This window comes from Netta rufina, assembly GCF_964035555.1.
Source record: "Netta rufina genome assembly, chromosome: 1".
NCBI classification, from domain to species: Eukaryota; Metazoa; Chordata; class Aves; order Anseriformes; family Anatidae; genus Netta; species Netta rufina.
The window spans coordinates 72,432,168-72,450,097 of record NC_140123.1 but is presented as its reverse complement, the minus strand read 5'-3'; the positions used below and the strand labels follow the sequence as shown (position 1 = coordinate 72,450,097).

Sequence of the window (17,930 nt, the reverse complement as noted above, 5' to 3'; positions counted from 1 at the left end):
TTTTACTCATGACTGTTCCTGCACCATACTAAATGGGGAACAGTTTCAGACTCAGAAGGTATCATTCATTACACCTCAGAAGGCACTATTGGAGAACAATAAAGATAAGGCACACGTAACTGTTAAAAAAACACAAAACAAACAGGAGTCTCTATCTGTTAATCTTCCCTCAACTTTGGTGTCAAATAAACTACGAAGATATCCAAATGCTCAAGGTTGCTTTTATAGAAGAAAAAGATCATGACGGTCATTACAGTTCACTTCATCTTAAAGTAAAAATGTGTCCAGTTTCTTTTTTATATGTTCAAAAGCATCTTTTCCCATATAGTCCATACGCCCTTCCTCCCATTTTCTCCGTTCATCTTCAGGATTTGGTTCTTCTGGTTTGAGGTGAATTGAGAGCTCTGAAACAGAATGTGTAACCTCATTCTGCAGGAAGAAGCACAACAGTAGGAAAACAGTTATTTGATTGTTCTTATTTCAGTGCTGTGAAGTTAATACTTGAAAGTCAAATTCCTGCTTTACACAGTTGCAGTTAAAACATGCAAGCAAACAAACAAAAAACAAACAGTATTTAAACACTCATGCTTGGTTTGATAACGTGATCTCGTTGTCTTAGCATCTGTGAACACACCAAGCAGTTATTTTGCTTCTCTTAACTCAAAGCTTGGCACACTCAGCAACAATACAATGAGATTTCATCACGGGGCTCTCATACGGGCCTAAGTTCCTTTTGGAACATTTTGGCCAAGAATTTTATTGCATCTTCAGTGAGATTAGTGTTATTTATCAGACATGAACCACGTGTTAAATTAATTCAGGAGACTGATATTTATGTGAGACTAAGTTGGAATGACATTACAAAATTCTGAATCATGGTTCAAGATCAAGTTTTCACAGGTGCAGAAAAGATATATTATTAGTGATAATTTCAACCAAATAAAAGAAAAAACATGTATGTGACTGACCAATGTTAGTAAAAGTAGAACATCCCAACAATTATAACCAGTAATAAAGAAGAAATACAACAAAGGCTAATAAAGACAGGTATTGAAAATCTGCTTTCAGTACTATTCCAAGAGGCTCAGGGGCAAACAACTCATCTCATGTTATAAACAAAGTTAAAACTAACCAGAACAGGCTTCCAGTGAAGCCCTCACCTATTCAGTTACAAACATGCTTTAGAATAGGACTGATTAACTGGAATTAGTGAGATATTAGGCTTAAACTGACTAAGTGCCCTGGAATTGCCATTATATCTGCCAGTTTGGGGCACAGGACTTACACAAGACTTGCACCCACAGACCCGGTAAGGTATTTGACACAGCCAACATGAAACTATATACTCAAGTTAACTGCACTCTTCCTACGTATCCTTGCCTGGGACCAAACCTGTACGTGACTTTAAAGATCAATAAACACTCTGAAGTGCATGCTTGCTCCATATACATGCAAATATGCATATTTAATTCATGCTATTTAATTCTTAGGTTATGTATATACATATCTACAGTAATGCAAGGAGATTCCTTTGTGTTTTGTTTTGTTTTTTAATTATTATTATTATTTTTAAAACCTTTAGCAAGAATTACCAACAGCTTGGATAAGTTAACAGCTGAACAGGAATCAACATGTTTTCATAATTAGCTAGGGCCCAAACACCCTTGCTGCACAGAAGCTACAATTTCTCTTACCAAGTTGTTTCTTAGTCTTAAAAAATGTCACCTTAGTGACAATCTACCCATTTTCCTCTGTAGGAAAATGTCTGTGCTGTGCACCTCACAAGATCTAACTCCTTGACACCCTGTCACTCCACTATTGCCAAATTTGGTACTGCTGTCACACTGCCCACAGATAAACGCAGTGCAAGATCGCACAGCCTTGTAGCTCAGGCTCTGTGCCTGACTTGCAGTACATCGCCTTCCACTTGCTTGGAAACATCACTTCAGCAGGTGAAAAGAACAAACAAAACGTGACAAAAAACATTGATGATTATGTTATTGGACAGTTACAAGCTGGCACTGAAAAATATACACTTAAAAATTACAAGTATAACTGCTAAAATGGGATCATACACCAGTATTGGAAGAGGTTAAGAAATTAATTACATAGATGAAATATTTTTACACATTGTACACATTGTTAGTAGATATTTTCCAAAATGATGCTGGCAGCAAAGACATGCATGCAATTATCAACCAAACTGCAATGCAGAAAGCTACGTGTACCAGTTCTGAGGTTTCCTGAAATGCAGGATGAGAAGTAAGTTGTTCTGAAGGTCTGTCAGGCTCAGAGGGATGGACGTTAGAACCGCATTGTTCAACTTCACATACAGGTTGCTAAAATACAACCACTGAGGTTTTATTAGGAGAACAAGTTTTTTCCCCACAGTCTCCTTATCATGAGAATGCATACAATACAAGCGGATTTCAGTCTTGGGATAGAGAAAAGCAATGGATGGGAGGAAACATCATGAAATATTATCAACAAGGACAAAATTAATCTCACCCAGCTTTAGCTATCAAAATGGCACCAAATCTAAGCTCCTACTATAATCAATCCAGGATAAGTACCTCCAGAGGGCAGCTCATCTCATCCTAAGATTGTTTCAAGAGTGGCTGACACTTTTCAGAGACTACCGAAAGAGCCTGGAAAACTAGCTCACAGTAGATGTCCACATTCATAAGGCCAAACTTAAATGTGAAACAAATCTCATTTTAGGATTCCAGCTTGCTCTGTAACTCAAGCTTTTTATATGCACAGAATGAGAACAGAACAATGTATTCCAAAACAGAAATAAAACAGGCTGCCCCAAAAATATTTCCCCAAATATTTGCCTTTGCCACTCATTGAAACATAAATGAGGAGACAGCCCCCACTCTGGGGTCTCTTTTGCCAAAAGCAAAAGAGTCACAAGACTACTGAAGCTAAGCAACATAAAATGGAATGATGGTGTTCCTAACTAAGAAGAGAATCAGATTGTTCACTTCAAATTAATACAGTCTTCCCATAAACCAATCTTACTCTATTGTAATTAAAAAAAATAAAATAGTGTAATTCACATTTGAATTTAAGTAAACATTGTTATTTTTTCACCCCAAAAGAGCATCTGGAAAATGTATTCCCTATTTAATTTCAGCATTTCCAATGGTCAGATACATCAGACACAAGGTAAAACATTCTTGCTAAAAGAATCATTCTTAAGTTGTAAGACTGGAATATTTGCAGTTTTCCTTCAGCACTTCCACACTGGAAAAGAGTGGAAAAGAAAGGAGGGAAGACTACAGCTTTATTTTATGGAGCAACTATAGTCTGAAGTGCTGAACATAATAAAAACTGTCTTTTCCTTAACAGAAAATAGTCCACAAGAGTAGACATTACAACATCGATTTTATTTTCCCCCAATTGTACCGTGCTATAGCATGGCTTATCATACACACACGGTGACTTACACCTGCAGAAACGTTACTCTATTACCTCCAGTTACATTTCTGCACGAAATAAGGAGAGTCAGTGCAACAGAAATACCCAAATACACGAAGAGTGACAGAAGTACCAGGGCCTCTGCAGTGATCACCACTGAATTCTTTGCACAATACTCCTTGTTGCCTGAATCATTGAAATCTGAGGAACAGTTTTCTGAATCAGCACTTCAGGGATAAAAAAAAAAAAAAATCTACACAAAAGGGATAAAAGGATTTTAGCTTTAAGAATATTTATTTACAGGAACATTAATAATCAGTAGATTAATTTAGTAACATAGGTCCTTAATAAAATGTAATAAAAGGAATCTAACAACTTTCAGTATGTAATCTCTTTGTAAAATTCCATGCAAACTCTTTCAGCCTCCAGGTATGTCACGCACACATGACTAAAGATTAAAGAAAAATATTCTTGAGACTATTTCTTAAGAAAGCAAAAAAAATCAATGGTGACAGCTAAAGTGAAGAAGCTATAATCTCCCAGATCAGAAACCTAAATCAAAAACTTATTTTAGCATACCATTTTACTTTGTTACTGTATATGAGAATGTACAGCACACTTACAACTTCAAAACTGAGTTCCTCAGGTGGACAAGTCGTGGGATGCATTTCATACGTCTGCTCTGGAGGTACAGGCATTTGCAGCGAATTGGCCTCAGAAGGCTCAACCTTTTTCAGTGTAATTTCAACTCCATTGAAAGTATGCTAACAAAAACAAGAACATCCTGTCACTGAAATAAAATTTTGCAGGAAATCAGTATCTTATTTCCAACAGCTTCACTTCTAACGTTTTCAGCATTGAAATTAATAAAGTCAAACAATTTGCGGTCCCAGTATCAGAGCATATTGCAATTTAGATTTATGAACTAAAGAGTATGCTGCCATCATCAGGAGGGAAACCTAACACGTCCTTTTATCTTAATGTTACTGTAGTTGAACTATTTCTTCACTGCCTATTTTTATTTTTTTTAAATTAAAATGCATTGAAGTATGAGATCAAAACCTTCCCATTCCTTCCTCTGCTTTCCAATTTGTCATGACGTTTATAAACCAAATTCCTCTCTGGAGCTTTGATGATAATTGTCCAACTGATTACACGGCACTATGCAGTTCATGTAATGATGGTTAACAGTTTAATATTTATAAAGCATAAAAGAAAATATTTATATATGCATAAAAGTGACTTAAATTGTCACATCTGGATATGAAATTAAAAATTGTATCTTCCTTCTACTCACAGAATCACAGGATTGTAGGGGTTGGAAGGGACCTCAAGAGATCATCGGGTCCAACCCCCCTGCCAAATTGGGTTCCCTAGAGCAGTTTCTACTCATTAGTTTATAATGTAGGTCTCCAAGAAAGCATCTGTTTATCAACAGATTTTTATTCTATTCATGAAAACTATACGTTGCTGTACTTCCTCTGATGAAAAAACGAGTAAGGAGTTCAGTAAATGCTTGATGATGTACAACTAACTTATGTAACATCCCAAATGTTATTAACTCTGAGTATGCAAATCTGATTTCTTAAAGCTCTCATAAAACAAATTAAAATGCAGGGCTGAAAAGGTAGATTTTACTACAGCTCAAAGCCTAGTGTGATGGTCTAAATCAGCTTAGCTTCAAGAAGTCAGGAGTCTGTTTCATAGCCAGATGATCACCTTCTCTGCCTAATTCGTCCCATATTTTGTGTTTAATTTGCAGAACGCATTTACATACGTTGCCATACAAACTCCTCCTCAGTTAAGAAGGGGAATGGGAGAAATCTTTGTAAAGCCACGGTACCCCAAGTCCTTCCTAAACTATTAGTTTAGATGCCGGTAGAAGCAGTCACTGCTATTGCCAATCAGCAGATATTCTCCCACGTAATTCTTTCCTCTGGAGAAGGCGGTATTCAGAATTTTTCTGTGACTCAGTACATTCCCACTAACTCCTTGATAGTTACCTTGCGTTCCTCAGATTCTGATTGTTCCGTCTTTTGAAGCTTTTCTAACAAAGGCAGGATACTGGCACTGTATATATTCCACCAGAGGGCAAGAAATGACAGCTGATGAAAAGACCCAGAGGTGGTGCCATCGTGCATAACTCTCTTTGTTTGAAGGTTGTATTTGTAGTTCCAGGGCTTTGTTGCTCCCAAGAAGTGAACAACTTTGGCATCTCTGCCAAAACTGTAGAAATTAAACATACAGGTCTATACATCAAAGATAATTTTAGCATATATACATTGCTAAAGAAACATGCTTACTCTCACTGGTGAAGTAATTTTGACATTTTCTAACAGCAACACATTCAGTATGAGTATATATATTAACATTTTTATCTTTTTAGATTAAGGCATTTCACATAGCATACAGTAAACAAAAGGCTACACTGCCATTTGCTTCCCTCTGCTAATTCCAGTAGAAAAATTCATGAAGGAAAGTGCACATGCAGTCCCATTTCCAGTCCTCCTCCATGCCCTGTTCACAAATAAATACCACTTCAAACACCAAATCAACAGAATTGGTTAACACTGATCTCATTTTGAAAATAACTAATAAAAACATCATCCTAAGTTCACTCCCCAAAAAGAATGCTTCATGCAACTGTAACAGTAATTCATGACACCCTAAATCTTAAAAGCAACTTGCCTCTTGCCAGAAAATATTCTCTAACTGAACTGTCTGAGGTAATATAATTACCAGCACAAATTCAGTTTCAAGGAAGAGCCTATGTCGGTTTTTTGTTTGTTTGTTTTGTTTTAAGAAAAAAAAAATAGAGAGAGAGAAAGAAAAATCCCAACTATTTCCTATAGAACTGACTGGAAAAAAGGGGAAGAAATTTAAAATAAAGCTGTCAGAAGCTAATGTTGAAGTAATTCAATTATTTCCAAATTTGGGAAAAGCTTTTCTGAAGCAACTTTTGAGACAAAGCAGCCAACTCTGGGACTCTATCTGTCCCATAGATAGATACAAGAAACTTTTGTATTGCTCTTAAGCTTCTATTATGCAATTTTTACAAAATATGTCATTTCTTACTGCTGTAATTTAAATTAACAGAATATGCCAGTATTATTCTCTCACTTTCTTGTAATAAATGATTTGTTGCTAGCAAGCTACAGTGATTTATAATCAGCCAAAAGCGTCACTACTTACTGATTGAAAGCAGGAACATAGGTGTACACAGCACTGCTGCTTAAGTTGTAGATGAAAGGTAAGTGTTTACCAATATCTGCTGTTGCCCAGTTGCTGAAGAAGCTATTCAACAAGCCTTGATCACCCCCTAAAGCATACATAAAACAGTATTAGCATAATGTATAACATGCAAATTTACATCAAAATTTCTTGTCCAGGGATGGATGTGAGACTGGTGTTTTCACGGGACTGCAGGTTAGACTTGAGAAAATGGCCACATGAGCAGGTGCAAGTGAGTAATACCTGGTCCACTCTGATGCAATTTCAATGTAAGTGGAGTCTTATTGGAACATATGAAGAGAGGAGTAGGAAGGGGTTTTGGTCTCCCTCAGAGCAGAAGATCAGCTATATTTCTCTCTCCTAAACCAGACAGCAAAATTAAAACTTACTGAGCGAGACTCAGACACAATATCCCTTCATTACAATTTTCTGGGAATCACAGCCTGCAGTAAGTCAACATGTCCTAAATACTGTGTAAGAGGCAAAGATCCACACCATAAATTTTTGTGGAAACATAATTACTTAAAGCCTAGAGAACTCCTGCCTTTCTCCATTCTGCCAGATAGCATGGAAGCTACAGAAAAAATGCCTTATTGAGAATGAATCTAATTTCTTGCACTTCAACTCTTACTCCTTGCCCCTCTGTTATGCCTTACCGTCAAAGCTGCCATGTTCAGCAGCAAACTGGAGCAGCAGGTTGTAAGTTTTTAAAGATGGTCGGAACACAAATACACCACTATTAAAGCAGTCAGGCCAGCCAGAATCCGGAGCTGCTGAAAACTCTTCTCGATCAAACAATTCATCAACATTGCAAAGCACCTTGGAGACAGTAGTAGAAAAGTAGTTGTTACCGAAGATGTTTTTCTGGAACATGAGTAGCTAAATCAGTACTAACAAATTCAGTTTAGTTCTACCAAGGATGTAGATTGCATAGCATAACAGGAGATACAATGCCAAACATGTTTGTGGCTAGCACTTATTTTTTTAATATACTAAGGTAACATTAACTGTGGTTCCCCATGACTTCTCTGATAAAAGTGCAAACCCTATGAAATTACTTCATAAGCCTCAGAGACCCTCCAAAAGGTCCCTTTAAACATTACAACATACCATGAAAACACGTAGTCTCCTTATTTCTTAGCTCACTTTCTCAGAATCCATTGTTCCCAGTAACTGCAACAAAGCTGAGAATCCAAACAATTTGACTTAGCAACAGGATGACTAAAGGGGTAGCAGAAAAAACGCCTCTTTTTACTGGTTTTCTAATATATGTTAAGCTCAGTCTTGCTTTGGTTTGGTTTCAAAGCTTCACAGTGAAGTGGGAAAAATCGATCGGGTTAAGGCCCAGGTCAGCGTTAAAGTTGGTGGAAAGACGGCTGTGCAGTCGCTGAATGCCTGCACCCCACCCATAACAGTCATCAAGGGAGCCACTGTGAAAAATAGAACGATTACTATTTTTTTTTTTAATTCAATTAAAAAACACAGCCAAATACTTGCCTTCTTCCTTTAACATTAAACAGGAAATCATACGCTTTTCCCCTCACTCCCTGAGAATAATAATTTAATTTGGTTTCTAATGCAACTATAATCTTATTAAATCAAAATGCATTCCACTCTCTCAAAATGAAGTACTTAAGTGCAGAGAAAGGCATGACTGTTGCCAAAATTAGTCTTTTCTTTTTTAATCTCCATCTGAAAAAAATATGAATGTTTCTGGCTTTTTTCCCCCCCCTCCATTTTATAACGAGCCTGCCTCCCTGACCAGAATAAGTCCAAACAGAAGTGCATGAAAGAGATCTCTTCTAAACATCTGTCAGAAGCCAATTTGCATAGTGTGTGTTTATATCTTTTGAGGACAGTCCTGAGGCTACTCTCAGAAACAGGATCCACTTCTCTGCAGTGAGCAGAACTGTGAGCACTGCCAAACATCCAGCTGGAGCTTCTGTGACCGTGTGTCCCCCAGCAAATCTGGTCACTTTGTAGGCCACTAGGTTGCGAGACGAGGAAGCATCCCACACCCAGAGCAGCTGTTTAAGACAGACAAAAACATTGCCACAGCTCCTACTCTACTCACCAAAGTGTCTGCATCCATGAAGACACATTTGCTATAATGAGTAAGAGTCCAGCAGTGAAGCTTAGTGAAGGTTACACCCAGTTCTGGCCTCTGCAACAGAGCCAACCGGACCGAGTCAGCACTGTCGAGTGCATCCACCTCGATGACTTCATCGAACACGCTGCGCAGGACAGACCTACCAGAGCAAGCAGTGGAGGGAAAGAAGGAAATTTATGGAGGTTCATCAGACTCCACTTCTGGCATGAAAATAGTGACACACAGCACATTTACTATGACAGTAACAAAGGTTAGATTGATTGGTTAGAAAACGACACTGAAAGTTCAAAGTCCTTGTAAACAGTCTGCTGAAGTGACAGATACGAGGCCATAAACCAGCGCTTCTTCCACTAAGGGAGCAGCACATCCACTTTGGGATGCCAGCACATCTCAGAAATGACAGGTGCTGCATGGAGGAGAAAACAATCCTTACTTTAGTTACTCAGTCTCCTATAGAAACACTGACAGAAATTAAAGTAACTTTCACTCCTGCACAACCGTCTCCAAGGAACAGCACCGTACTGTGTTATGTGTGGCAGGCACTGTCAGTGCAGTTGGTAGCACCTATCATGCCTGAGCAAAAGCAGCTCCAAAATTGCACCTTCTAAAACAGAAGTTATATGCTTGCTCACTACTGTAAGTCATCTCAAATGAGACTTTCAGGAAAACATCTTTTCTCTGTGCATCTCTTTCACATGAATTTAATAGGTGATATCAAAGTAGCTAATTTTCCTTCAAGGCACAAAAAAAAAAGTATTTTAAGCAGCTCATTTATTTACATTACACTATTAACTACGAAGCCCTGGATGTCATATAAACACAGAAAGAGAAAAGCCTGTGCTGATTATCGAGATTTCAGAATCATTAGATTTTGCTCACCTGATCTTCAAGTGACAGAAGTTAACTATGAAAGAATAAAGAGCAGATACGGATTTCTAGAAACATAGTTCAGTGACAAACTTTTAAAAATGTTATCCTTGGTTTAAAAGGGGGGGAGGAGGCGGAGGTAGGGGGTCTTGTCCCAGTGAAGATTGAGGGAGCAGGAAGAAATGAAAAAATTGAGACTTAGCATCCACCCAGTTGTCAAATGTATTTAAAAGTCATTCAGGAAGGTTTCATTGTTATCACAGATCCTATCTGTGAGAGAAATCCTGGAAAAACAGATTTATGGATATCTAAAGGAGCAAAAAAAGGGAAGTTATGTTTCTTGAGCCAGCTGCATTGCTAATACTTTCAAATGGCATACAGAAATTGGGAGCTTGCACACTTCCTAAGCCACAGCAGGATTAAGAGCTTGAGTAGTTGTGGCATGTCATGTTCCTTTTAACAACTAACACAGTCCTCCAAAAAATCAAGGCTAGAGTTCAACAGATCTAATGAGATTTCTGTACACACAGTTCTGTCGTGCCTGTAGAATCACATCCCAAACTGGGAAGTGATTTAAAAAAGGGCAGAAAGAAATGTATTCCCCATCATGTTAGCAGGGCGCTAATAGTTTAAGATCAGTCATCTGAATTTGAGCCACTGATGTCTTTGGAGAGTTCTGATGTCAGAGGTGGTAGGTATCTTGCTCTCCCTAAAACAAAAAACACTTGGAGGAAGCAAAAAACAAAACCAATACCACCTTTATTTTGGCTCAAAAGCAAGACACTAAAAGCCTACTTCCCAAACTTTTGGCTAACGTTCCCAATTATGAGCTTGAGAATCAACTTCCAGCCACAAGCTCTGTTTCTGCAAGTGAATTCTTATCAGGCTTACAGTCATATCATGGATATTATTTGGGACTCCCCTCAGAAATCACTGGCCAAGTGGGAAATTCTACAGACAATGCCATGAAACCCTCAGGAAGCCTATTAAAATCCTTCACATTACTTCTTATTTTTTCCATATTATCACTCTCCAAAACAACATGAATTCTTACCTCATCCCACTGGAAACACCTGGTGTAATTAGCACTGCCAATTTTCTAGATGTCGTATGGTTCCTCAGTGACTGTCCAAGAACCAGAGCTCCTTGACAATAAACATCATCAGTAGCGAGGGTCACAAAGGCTTGATCCGTTACTGCAAGCAAATATTCAGAAGAGTCATTTTACAGCTTTAACATAAGCTCTTTTGGCTCTACAATCTCCCTCCTCCAGCTAACCAACAGGCTATAGCTTATAACAACCTGCAGCTCCTGTGATAAGCTCTTTTCTTGCCCAAATTCCCCCAGAGGACAAAACTGAATAGAAAATCCAATAAACATCATTGCAGAATATATGTTTCTGATTTTTTTTTCCCGATTTACATAATACTAGGTAGGAAGTTTTCAGACTAGTCTTAAACAAATAATTCTCTGGGTCACGTTGCCTAAACCTAATGACAAATCAAACAAGCTGATCTATAAATATTTAGATTGTACATTTATCTAACATAACATTGTATCTAACAATACAACTGATAAAGAAAGTTTTCCTGTTTATATAGTGCCAAAGCTAAGGAAAAAAAAAAGTTAAATACAAACCAGAAATACCTTTCTTTCCATTACCTCACTAAATCAACCTACCAGGCATTATTCTTCACTTTATTCCCTCTGTACTGGTGTAACTGGTGCTGGCTGAGTAACTGGTACCTACTGACATATGCAAAGGAACTGCTGCTGAGGTTGGCAGCCCCGCCAAAGTTAAGGCTCCCTTACCTTAAGCAACTCTGAGAAAATTAGTTGTGTTCCTCAGAGTCAAAAGGCATATGGAATAAAAAAAAAGTTACAATAAAAAAGAAAGCAAGCTACACTCCTGCACAGTTTTGTAAAGGTACTAGAGCACGTTTTGTAAAGGTACTGGGCCTGCAACACCAGCTGCTGCTTCTTCAGCTCTGCCCTCCAACAGAGACATTATCGGGGTTATGGGGCAAGCCAGAACCAAAAATTCAGTGATGTGATGGGCATCCCTCAAAGATGAAGGAATACCTCAGCTTTCTAGGCTGCAACATTAACCAGAACAAGGTAACTGGGTCACACAGGACAAGGGGAATTCCACTGAGCTACAGAGCTTCAGTAAGAATTTGTCCTGAATTACTCGTATAAAACCACCATCATTTTTAGGGACAAGCAATTGTGATAAACTATTAAAAAACAAAACAAAACACCATGCCACACGGTTTCCAGGATCCATGAGAGACACTCAGAAGGAATCTGGCAGAACCAGCGCAGAGCACCCAACAATTGCCCTCAAGAGGCTGCCGAAACGCACAGGTTGAAGCCTCTGCCCTAGCATCGAGGTGTGTCATGAAGCACAGCCGGAGCCCTCAGACGCTGAGCACTTCCATTTCCCTGTCATACAAACCCAGAGGGAAACACAGACCCTCTGTGTGCTGGTCTGTCCCCCCATCACCAGCCAGGACCAAACTCTCAGCAGGCACAGACACCGCGCTCTTCCTACACCACCACAGGCCCCCACAACACTCAACAATTACGGCAGTGGCAAACTTAGCCAAAACACTCAGTCATCCACCCAAACGTAAACCAGCTTGCAGATCCCTCAGCTAAGCAAATTCCAACAGCCTTGTTAATCACAATTCCCAGAAGCAAACCAAGTAAAAAGGAGCTTTCTCTGTGGAAACACCTGAGCCTCCTGTTATCACAACAGCTCAAGCAAGTTACGGGTGTCACAAAAAACAACGAGTAACTGGGGCTTACGTGGAGAGGTTTGGAAGGACAGTTGTAAGCTGCCCCTGCTGCAGCTTTCCAAAAGGTTACACAAATACAAGCACACACCCAAAAAAAATAATAATGACCAACACACACCAAAAAAAAAAAAAAAAAAAAAGCTGAAGGCCACTTCAGCAATAAAATTATTCTCCAAAGACACAAAGACTCAAAAGACTCAGCAAAGAAAGGCACTTAGGCACTTTTGTGTTAGGCAACAAGCATCTCCAGCCAAAAAAAGTAATAAAACAACTAGTGAGAAGAATGTGGGGGGTAGGCTAGTACAAAAAGCAAACTGTGAAAAGAGTAGGTGTTTAAATCTTAAAACCGCTATTTTAAATAACAACCATAAAACCGAGCACATAATCTCCTTACTGCTTCTGCAAATTCTTTTAGCTACAGAAACCAAATATTTACATATATAATGCACCTAAAACTAAACAAGCTGCTCATCAAAGAGTTCGGCAAGCTGGTGTGGCAAATTACCACATCTTACACATACTTTCATGCCAGCACCTCTCAGACGAAAGCTGTGGTCAGAACGAGAAGTAGGCAAACAGCTGAACGAATACAGCTTCTAAGAAACTTTGGCTAATGCTTAGCAAAGTAAAGAAACCAATTTTGTCTCCTGCAAATCAGCTGTGGGATACATTTTATGGCCTTCTTAATATAGTGAACCATTACAGAGGTAATTAAATTGATAATCAAACTACTGGCTGAAACCATACAACATTAAACTGTTACTGATGCAAACAGAAACATATGCTAGCTATTCTAAAATGATGCAGAGCTATCAGTTACTCTGTTAAAGATCCACGGGTGGGGGCTAAAATCAAAAGACTTTATCATTACTTGTTCTTTCATTTAATCCATGTTTTCAAGGGAAAAAAAAAAAAAAAAAAGCATTACTTTAATTTCCCTGTTTAGACCATTCCTTGAAAATCTGTCCCTATAATTACTCTATTTTTAAAACTCAAAACTACAGATAAGATTTGCATAAAGATCTACGAAAATAAACTCTGCCAAAAATTCCCATTTAAATTAAAGAAAGAATAATGTTGCTTTTAATTTAATCTACACAGGGCTTCACCCACTGATTGCAAGCTGCAAGAGCAGCAATATTTGATCTTTAAGTTTGAAAGCCAAGGGTGTTGGTACTTAAAATTCATTGCAACTAGATTTTTTTTTTCTCTTTTTAGAAGTGTCAAGGGCAGCTTTATGCATAATTTTCAGTTCTTTGAGCTGAATGACAATAGGATTTGTCACAGAAAACACCTAGTGTGAAGAGTATTGAGTTTTCAAGCAAATTGTTTTCAAGCTGTGAAACCCTATGGCTGATATCATTGACTCTCAGTGAATTATAAGAAAAGTAAGAGTATGATTAGAATCACATTAAAACTATGTTGTATGAATTTATGACTGCTGATTTATCTTATCTAGACAACCACACAGCACATGAAGTTGCAAGTTCAGAAATCACCATTGCCAGCACTGGCAAAAGTTTCTCAGCAGAAACCAGAGACTTCCAAGGAAATAACTGTGGTGAGTTATTTTAGAGACCACTCCCAAGCTGCAGATGGCAGCACAGAAAAGATAGCAAAATTAATGTGAATCACTACAATAGGCAGAGTGATTTTATGCGCAACATGTTCCAGATTTTTTAGTCAAGATCACCAGCTTCTTATGCTACTTACTCACAGCAGTGCCTCAGACAAGACTGCCAGGGGCAATATCCTTAAACAGGCCTGAAAACCAGTTCTAGGGCTGCAGAAAAGCCTTGGAATCTGCACCAGCAAGCAGACTGAGCGGTTCTCACTTTGATGATCACAGAAAAAGGGGAGACAGAGAATGAACAAACTCCAGTGAGAGTCAGAAGTTACTCATAAAATAAGCACTGAATGAAACACATACCTGCCAGCTTTAAGACAAGTTTAAGTAGTTTCTTTCATAACCCAACAGACATAGCTTTGTAAACATATTTTTGTCTTCTGACAGACAGAGAAAGGATAAATGTGCTCTAGCAGCGGCTCCTGGAGTAACAGATTTGTCAAGTTGCCCACTCCAAAGCTGCCATGGGAGACAGAGACTTGTAGGCTACAACTCTCCTGCAGGCACACTCTAAATAATACGTTGCTGTCACGCATAAGAGTACATAGAAGAGCTAAAAATCTCCAACAGGCTGGCTATGTCCCCCGTATGTACGGTCTTGCGTGCTAACCAACGTTGGCTGTTTTCTTACATCCCTCCCCATTACCATCTGCTGTTCCTTTCTCATCCCTTCACTAAAAATGTGATCCCTGTGGGGTCAGCACGTTACAGCCCAGGTCTGTGCCCGCTCTGAAACCTGCAGCAACAAGGCCATGGCCAACCCTGCCCACCTCATCTCCTGTGATAGTAGTGTTGTTACCCCCCTCCCACACGCAGGTCCCTGTGCACCTTCCCCCAGAGGCATGTTTGACCAAAGGCGGGTCAGGCTTACTGCAGAGATAAAGTCACAGCCTCCTGGCTTCGCTGACCTACCACAACCATTTTCAGAAGCATCTGGCACAGAAAGCTCGGCTCCAGCTGACAACTGGAGCCTCAGCACCAGGGAGACGTATCTCGCCACAAGTAGGTAGAATGAGTAACGGTGTGAAAGGCTTTGCCAGACCACCCACAGAAATTACTATGCACATTTTCAGCAAAGAGAGGGTTCCTGCCATAGCAATCAAGCGATGGCTTGGCGATACGAATTCCCGTGCTTCCTTGGTCTGGGTCCAGCAGTGGAGATGCTCGTGTTACCGATGGGCGCTGTGCTGGCACAGCCAGCGCCTCCACGCAGATCACACGTTGCTGTTTGGCGGCGCGCAGCATTTCTTGGGGTCGAACAAAGCCCTGCCCGACCCAAACCAAATCCTTTATCGTTAAAGCAACACTGAATTTTACCAGGCAGGATTACAGCTTATCTTGGAAGGCTACAGAGAGGAGACTTGTTTCTCATTTAGCGCATTTTATTAAGTATCTTTCGGTGGTGAACAGTTAGGTTCCGCTTCGAGAACCCGCAATTGCGTTACTCAATAGACTGTAAGCTATCTCTGTGAAAAATCAAATGCAACGATGTTATAATATGCAATTAAGCACAATAATGGCTGTAAAACAGTCATGTTTAGCTTTGAAAAATGAAATACTAGTCATTGCTTGAGTGATCCGTGTAACCTCCGGGAACCCAGCGCCGGGCAGCACAAGGCAGAGGACGCCGCACCTCGCACCTAGAGGGTTTCGCCACCCCTCCCCGGCAGAGCCGAGCCCCCCCCGCAGCCCCATGTCGCAGCCATGTCGCGACTCCGCCGGCGGGGCCGCTCCACCTGCCGCCGCCGCACGGAGCCCGCCCGGCTCGCCCCCCGCCAAATGGCGACCCCCCTCTCCCCCCCATCCCCACCCCGGGCCGCTAATGGCGGGCGGGCCGGCCGAGCCCGTACTCACCGGACATCCTGCGGCTGCGGGGCCGGCCGGGATTAGCCTCCCGGATAATGAGCCTCCGGGGGGGGAGGCGGCGGCTGGACCGCGCTCCCTGCGCAGACGAACGGCGTGAGCGGCGGGGCTTGGCACGTCCCGACCCGGTCCCGCTCCCCCCTCGCCCCCTGCCCCGCCGGGTGGCCCCGAAGCGCCGCTCCCGGCCCCGCTCCCGGCCCCGGTCCCGGCCCTCGCACCTGCCCGGCGCCCCCCGGCGGCTCGGCTCGGCGCGGTACTCCCGCCCCGTTGTGCCCGGCCCGGCCCTCTTCTGCCCTCCTGTGCAGCCTTGTGAGGGAAAACAGGGCCGTCCGTGGGGGTTAAGGTCGCGGGCTACAGAAACGAGCACTTAGAGAACGAACCACGGCAGCGACTCCGGCGTGGCCGGCGGTAGCCAAATGGCATTCGCCGCATCGCCGTGGGTTGGCCGTGCCGTGAGGGTCTTGGCTCCCCTCGGCTTCTCTGCAGCCATTGTAGCCCCTGTGGATAACTACGTGCTGCTAACTGGCCACCCGGTCTACAGCTACATGCCTTCAGAGAGAGGGTGCTACTCACAGTCAGATACACATATCTACGTATGAACATACATTCAAAACAGCCCATTTTTCTGCCAGTAGCTCCAAACTGAACACTGTCTGTCTAATTCTGTCACCCAGTATCTCTACAAAGTAATTTTAGGTTGATTTGGTTCAGCAGAGACATTTTTACATCAAAGCTTTCTATGGACATCACTGATTACTTAGCCAAGGATGGCGATTTGTGACTGTGTCACTGAGGAAAGTACATGTACCACTCCTGAAACCTTTATTTTCAGCAATTTGCATCTGATAACTGATGAGTTATGAGACTGCCCAAGTTGCAACATTTGTTCCCTCACATATGGGAAGTATCCTAAATGAGATGGTTTCATTGCTCTAGTAGTAGTGGCAGAGGTGTTCTAGGAAGAGAGGACGTAAATACATAGGAAGTGAAGCTTTATTTTTCCAACAGAAACAAAAATCTTAGGAAATGTGTTCATCATCTGCTTACATAGACAGCTTACCTAAACGTTAGAATCATAGAATCACAAAGGTTGGAAAAGACCTACAGGATCATCTGGTCCAACCAAACCCCCACCACCAATGTCACCCACTAAACCATGTCCCTAATCACCATGTCCAACCAATCACCACGAACACCCCCAGGGATGATGACTCCACCACTTCCCTGGGCAACCCGTTCCAATGCCTGACTGCTCTTTCTGAGAGGAAGTGTCTCCTCATTTCTAACCTGAACCTCCCTTGGTGCTACTTGAAGACATTCTCTCTAGTCCTATCGCTAGGTACCTGTGAGAAGAGGCCAACCCCCAGCTCCATTCTTACAAATAGCAAGATTGCTATTGTAGATGCCTTTATTGGCAGATTTATTTCAATTAGGGGACTTTATAATCAACAAAAGCGATTTCTTGTTCATTTAAGCTGTGTTTACAGATGTTTTTCTGTTTTGCTTGGGTACCAGCAATATTTTTTATAGCATATGCTAGACCTAAAATGGCAGAGCCAAAAATACAAGCTAGAACTCTGATGGTCCAAAAACTAGTTTGTACTCCTTCCTTTCCCTTGAGATTTAAATATATTAGAGCTTCCCTACATAAATACCAAATTGATGGAATAATTATGCTAGTTAAGAGGAAAATTACCACTGAAAAGTGTGCCTGCACACCAGTATATTGGTAGCATGTTGCTGTCATTTGACCAAAGAGCTTCAGAAGGTGAACATTTGGTCAGGGTTTTGTCTAATTCAAGTTCATGGTAGTTGCTCAAATTCTCTGTGATAAAATCTGATTTTTCACTAATAATAACAAAAACAACTTCTACTGAGTAAGAAATTGGTTTAGAAATACAATGAACAAATTTAAATCCCTTGCAATAATATTTCAAAAGCAGAAATCATTATGTTCTTAATAATGCCTATAAATCCTTCTATGGACACTCATCCTGAAAAAAAAAAA

General features: G+C 40.7%; 1 protein-coding gene across 1 annotated transcript; it reads right to left on the bottom strand.

Moving 5' to 3' along the window:
- Positions 1–267: 267 nt before the first annotated feature.
- On the bottom strand, positions 268–15,304 carry GYG2 (glycogenin 2; the record flags this gene model as incomplete). The annotated part of the gene is made up of 9 exons (XM_084288397.1): positions 268–429; positions 2,229–2,339; positions 4,047–4,187; positions 5,427–5,649; positions 6,616–6,742; positions 7,311–7,473; positions 8,729–8,903; positions 10,686–10,827; positions 15,118–15,304. The coding sequence occupies 9 exons, from the start codon at positions 15,302–15,304 to the stop codon at positions 268–270; spliced, it is 1,431 nt and encodes a 476-aa protein (XP_084144523.1).
- Positions 15,305–17,930: the final 2,626 nt, after the last annotated feature.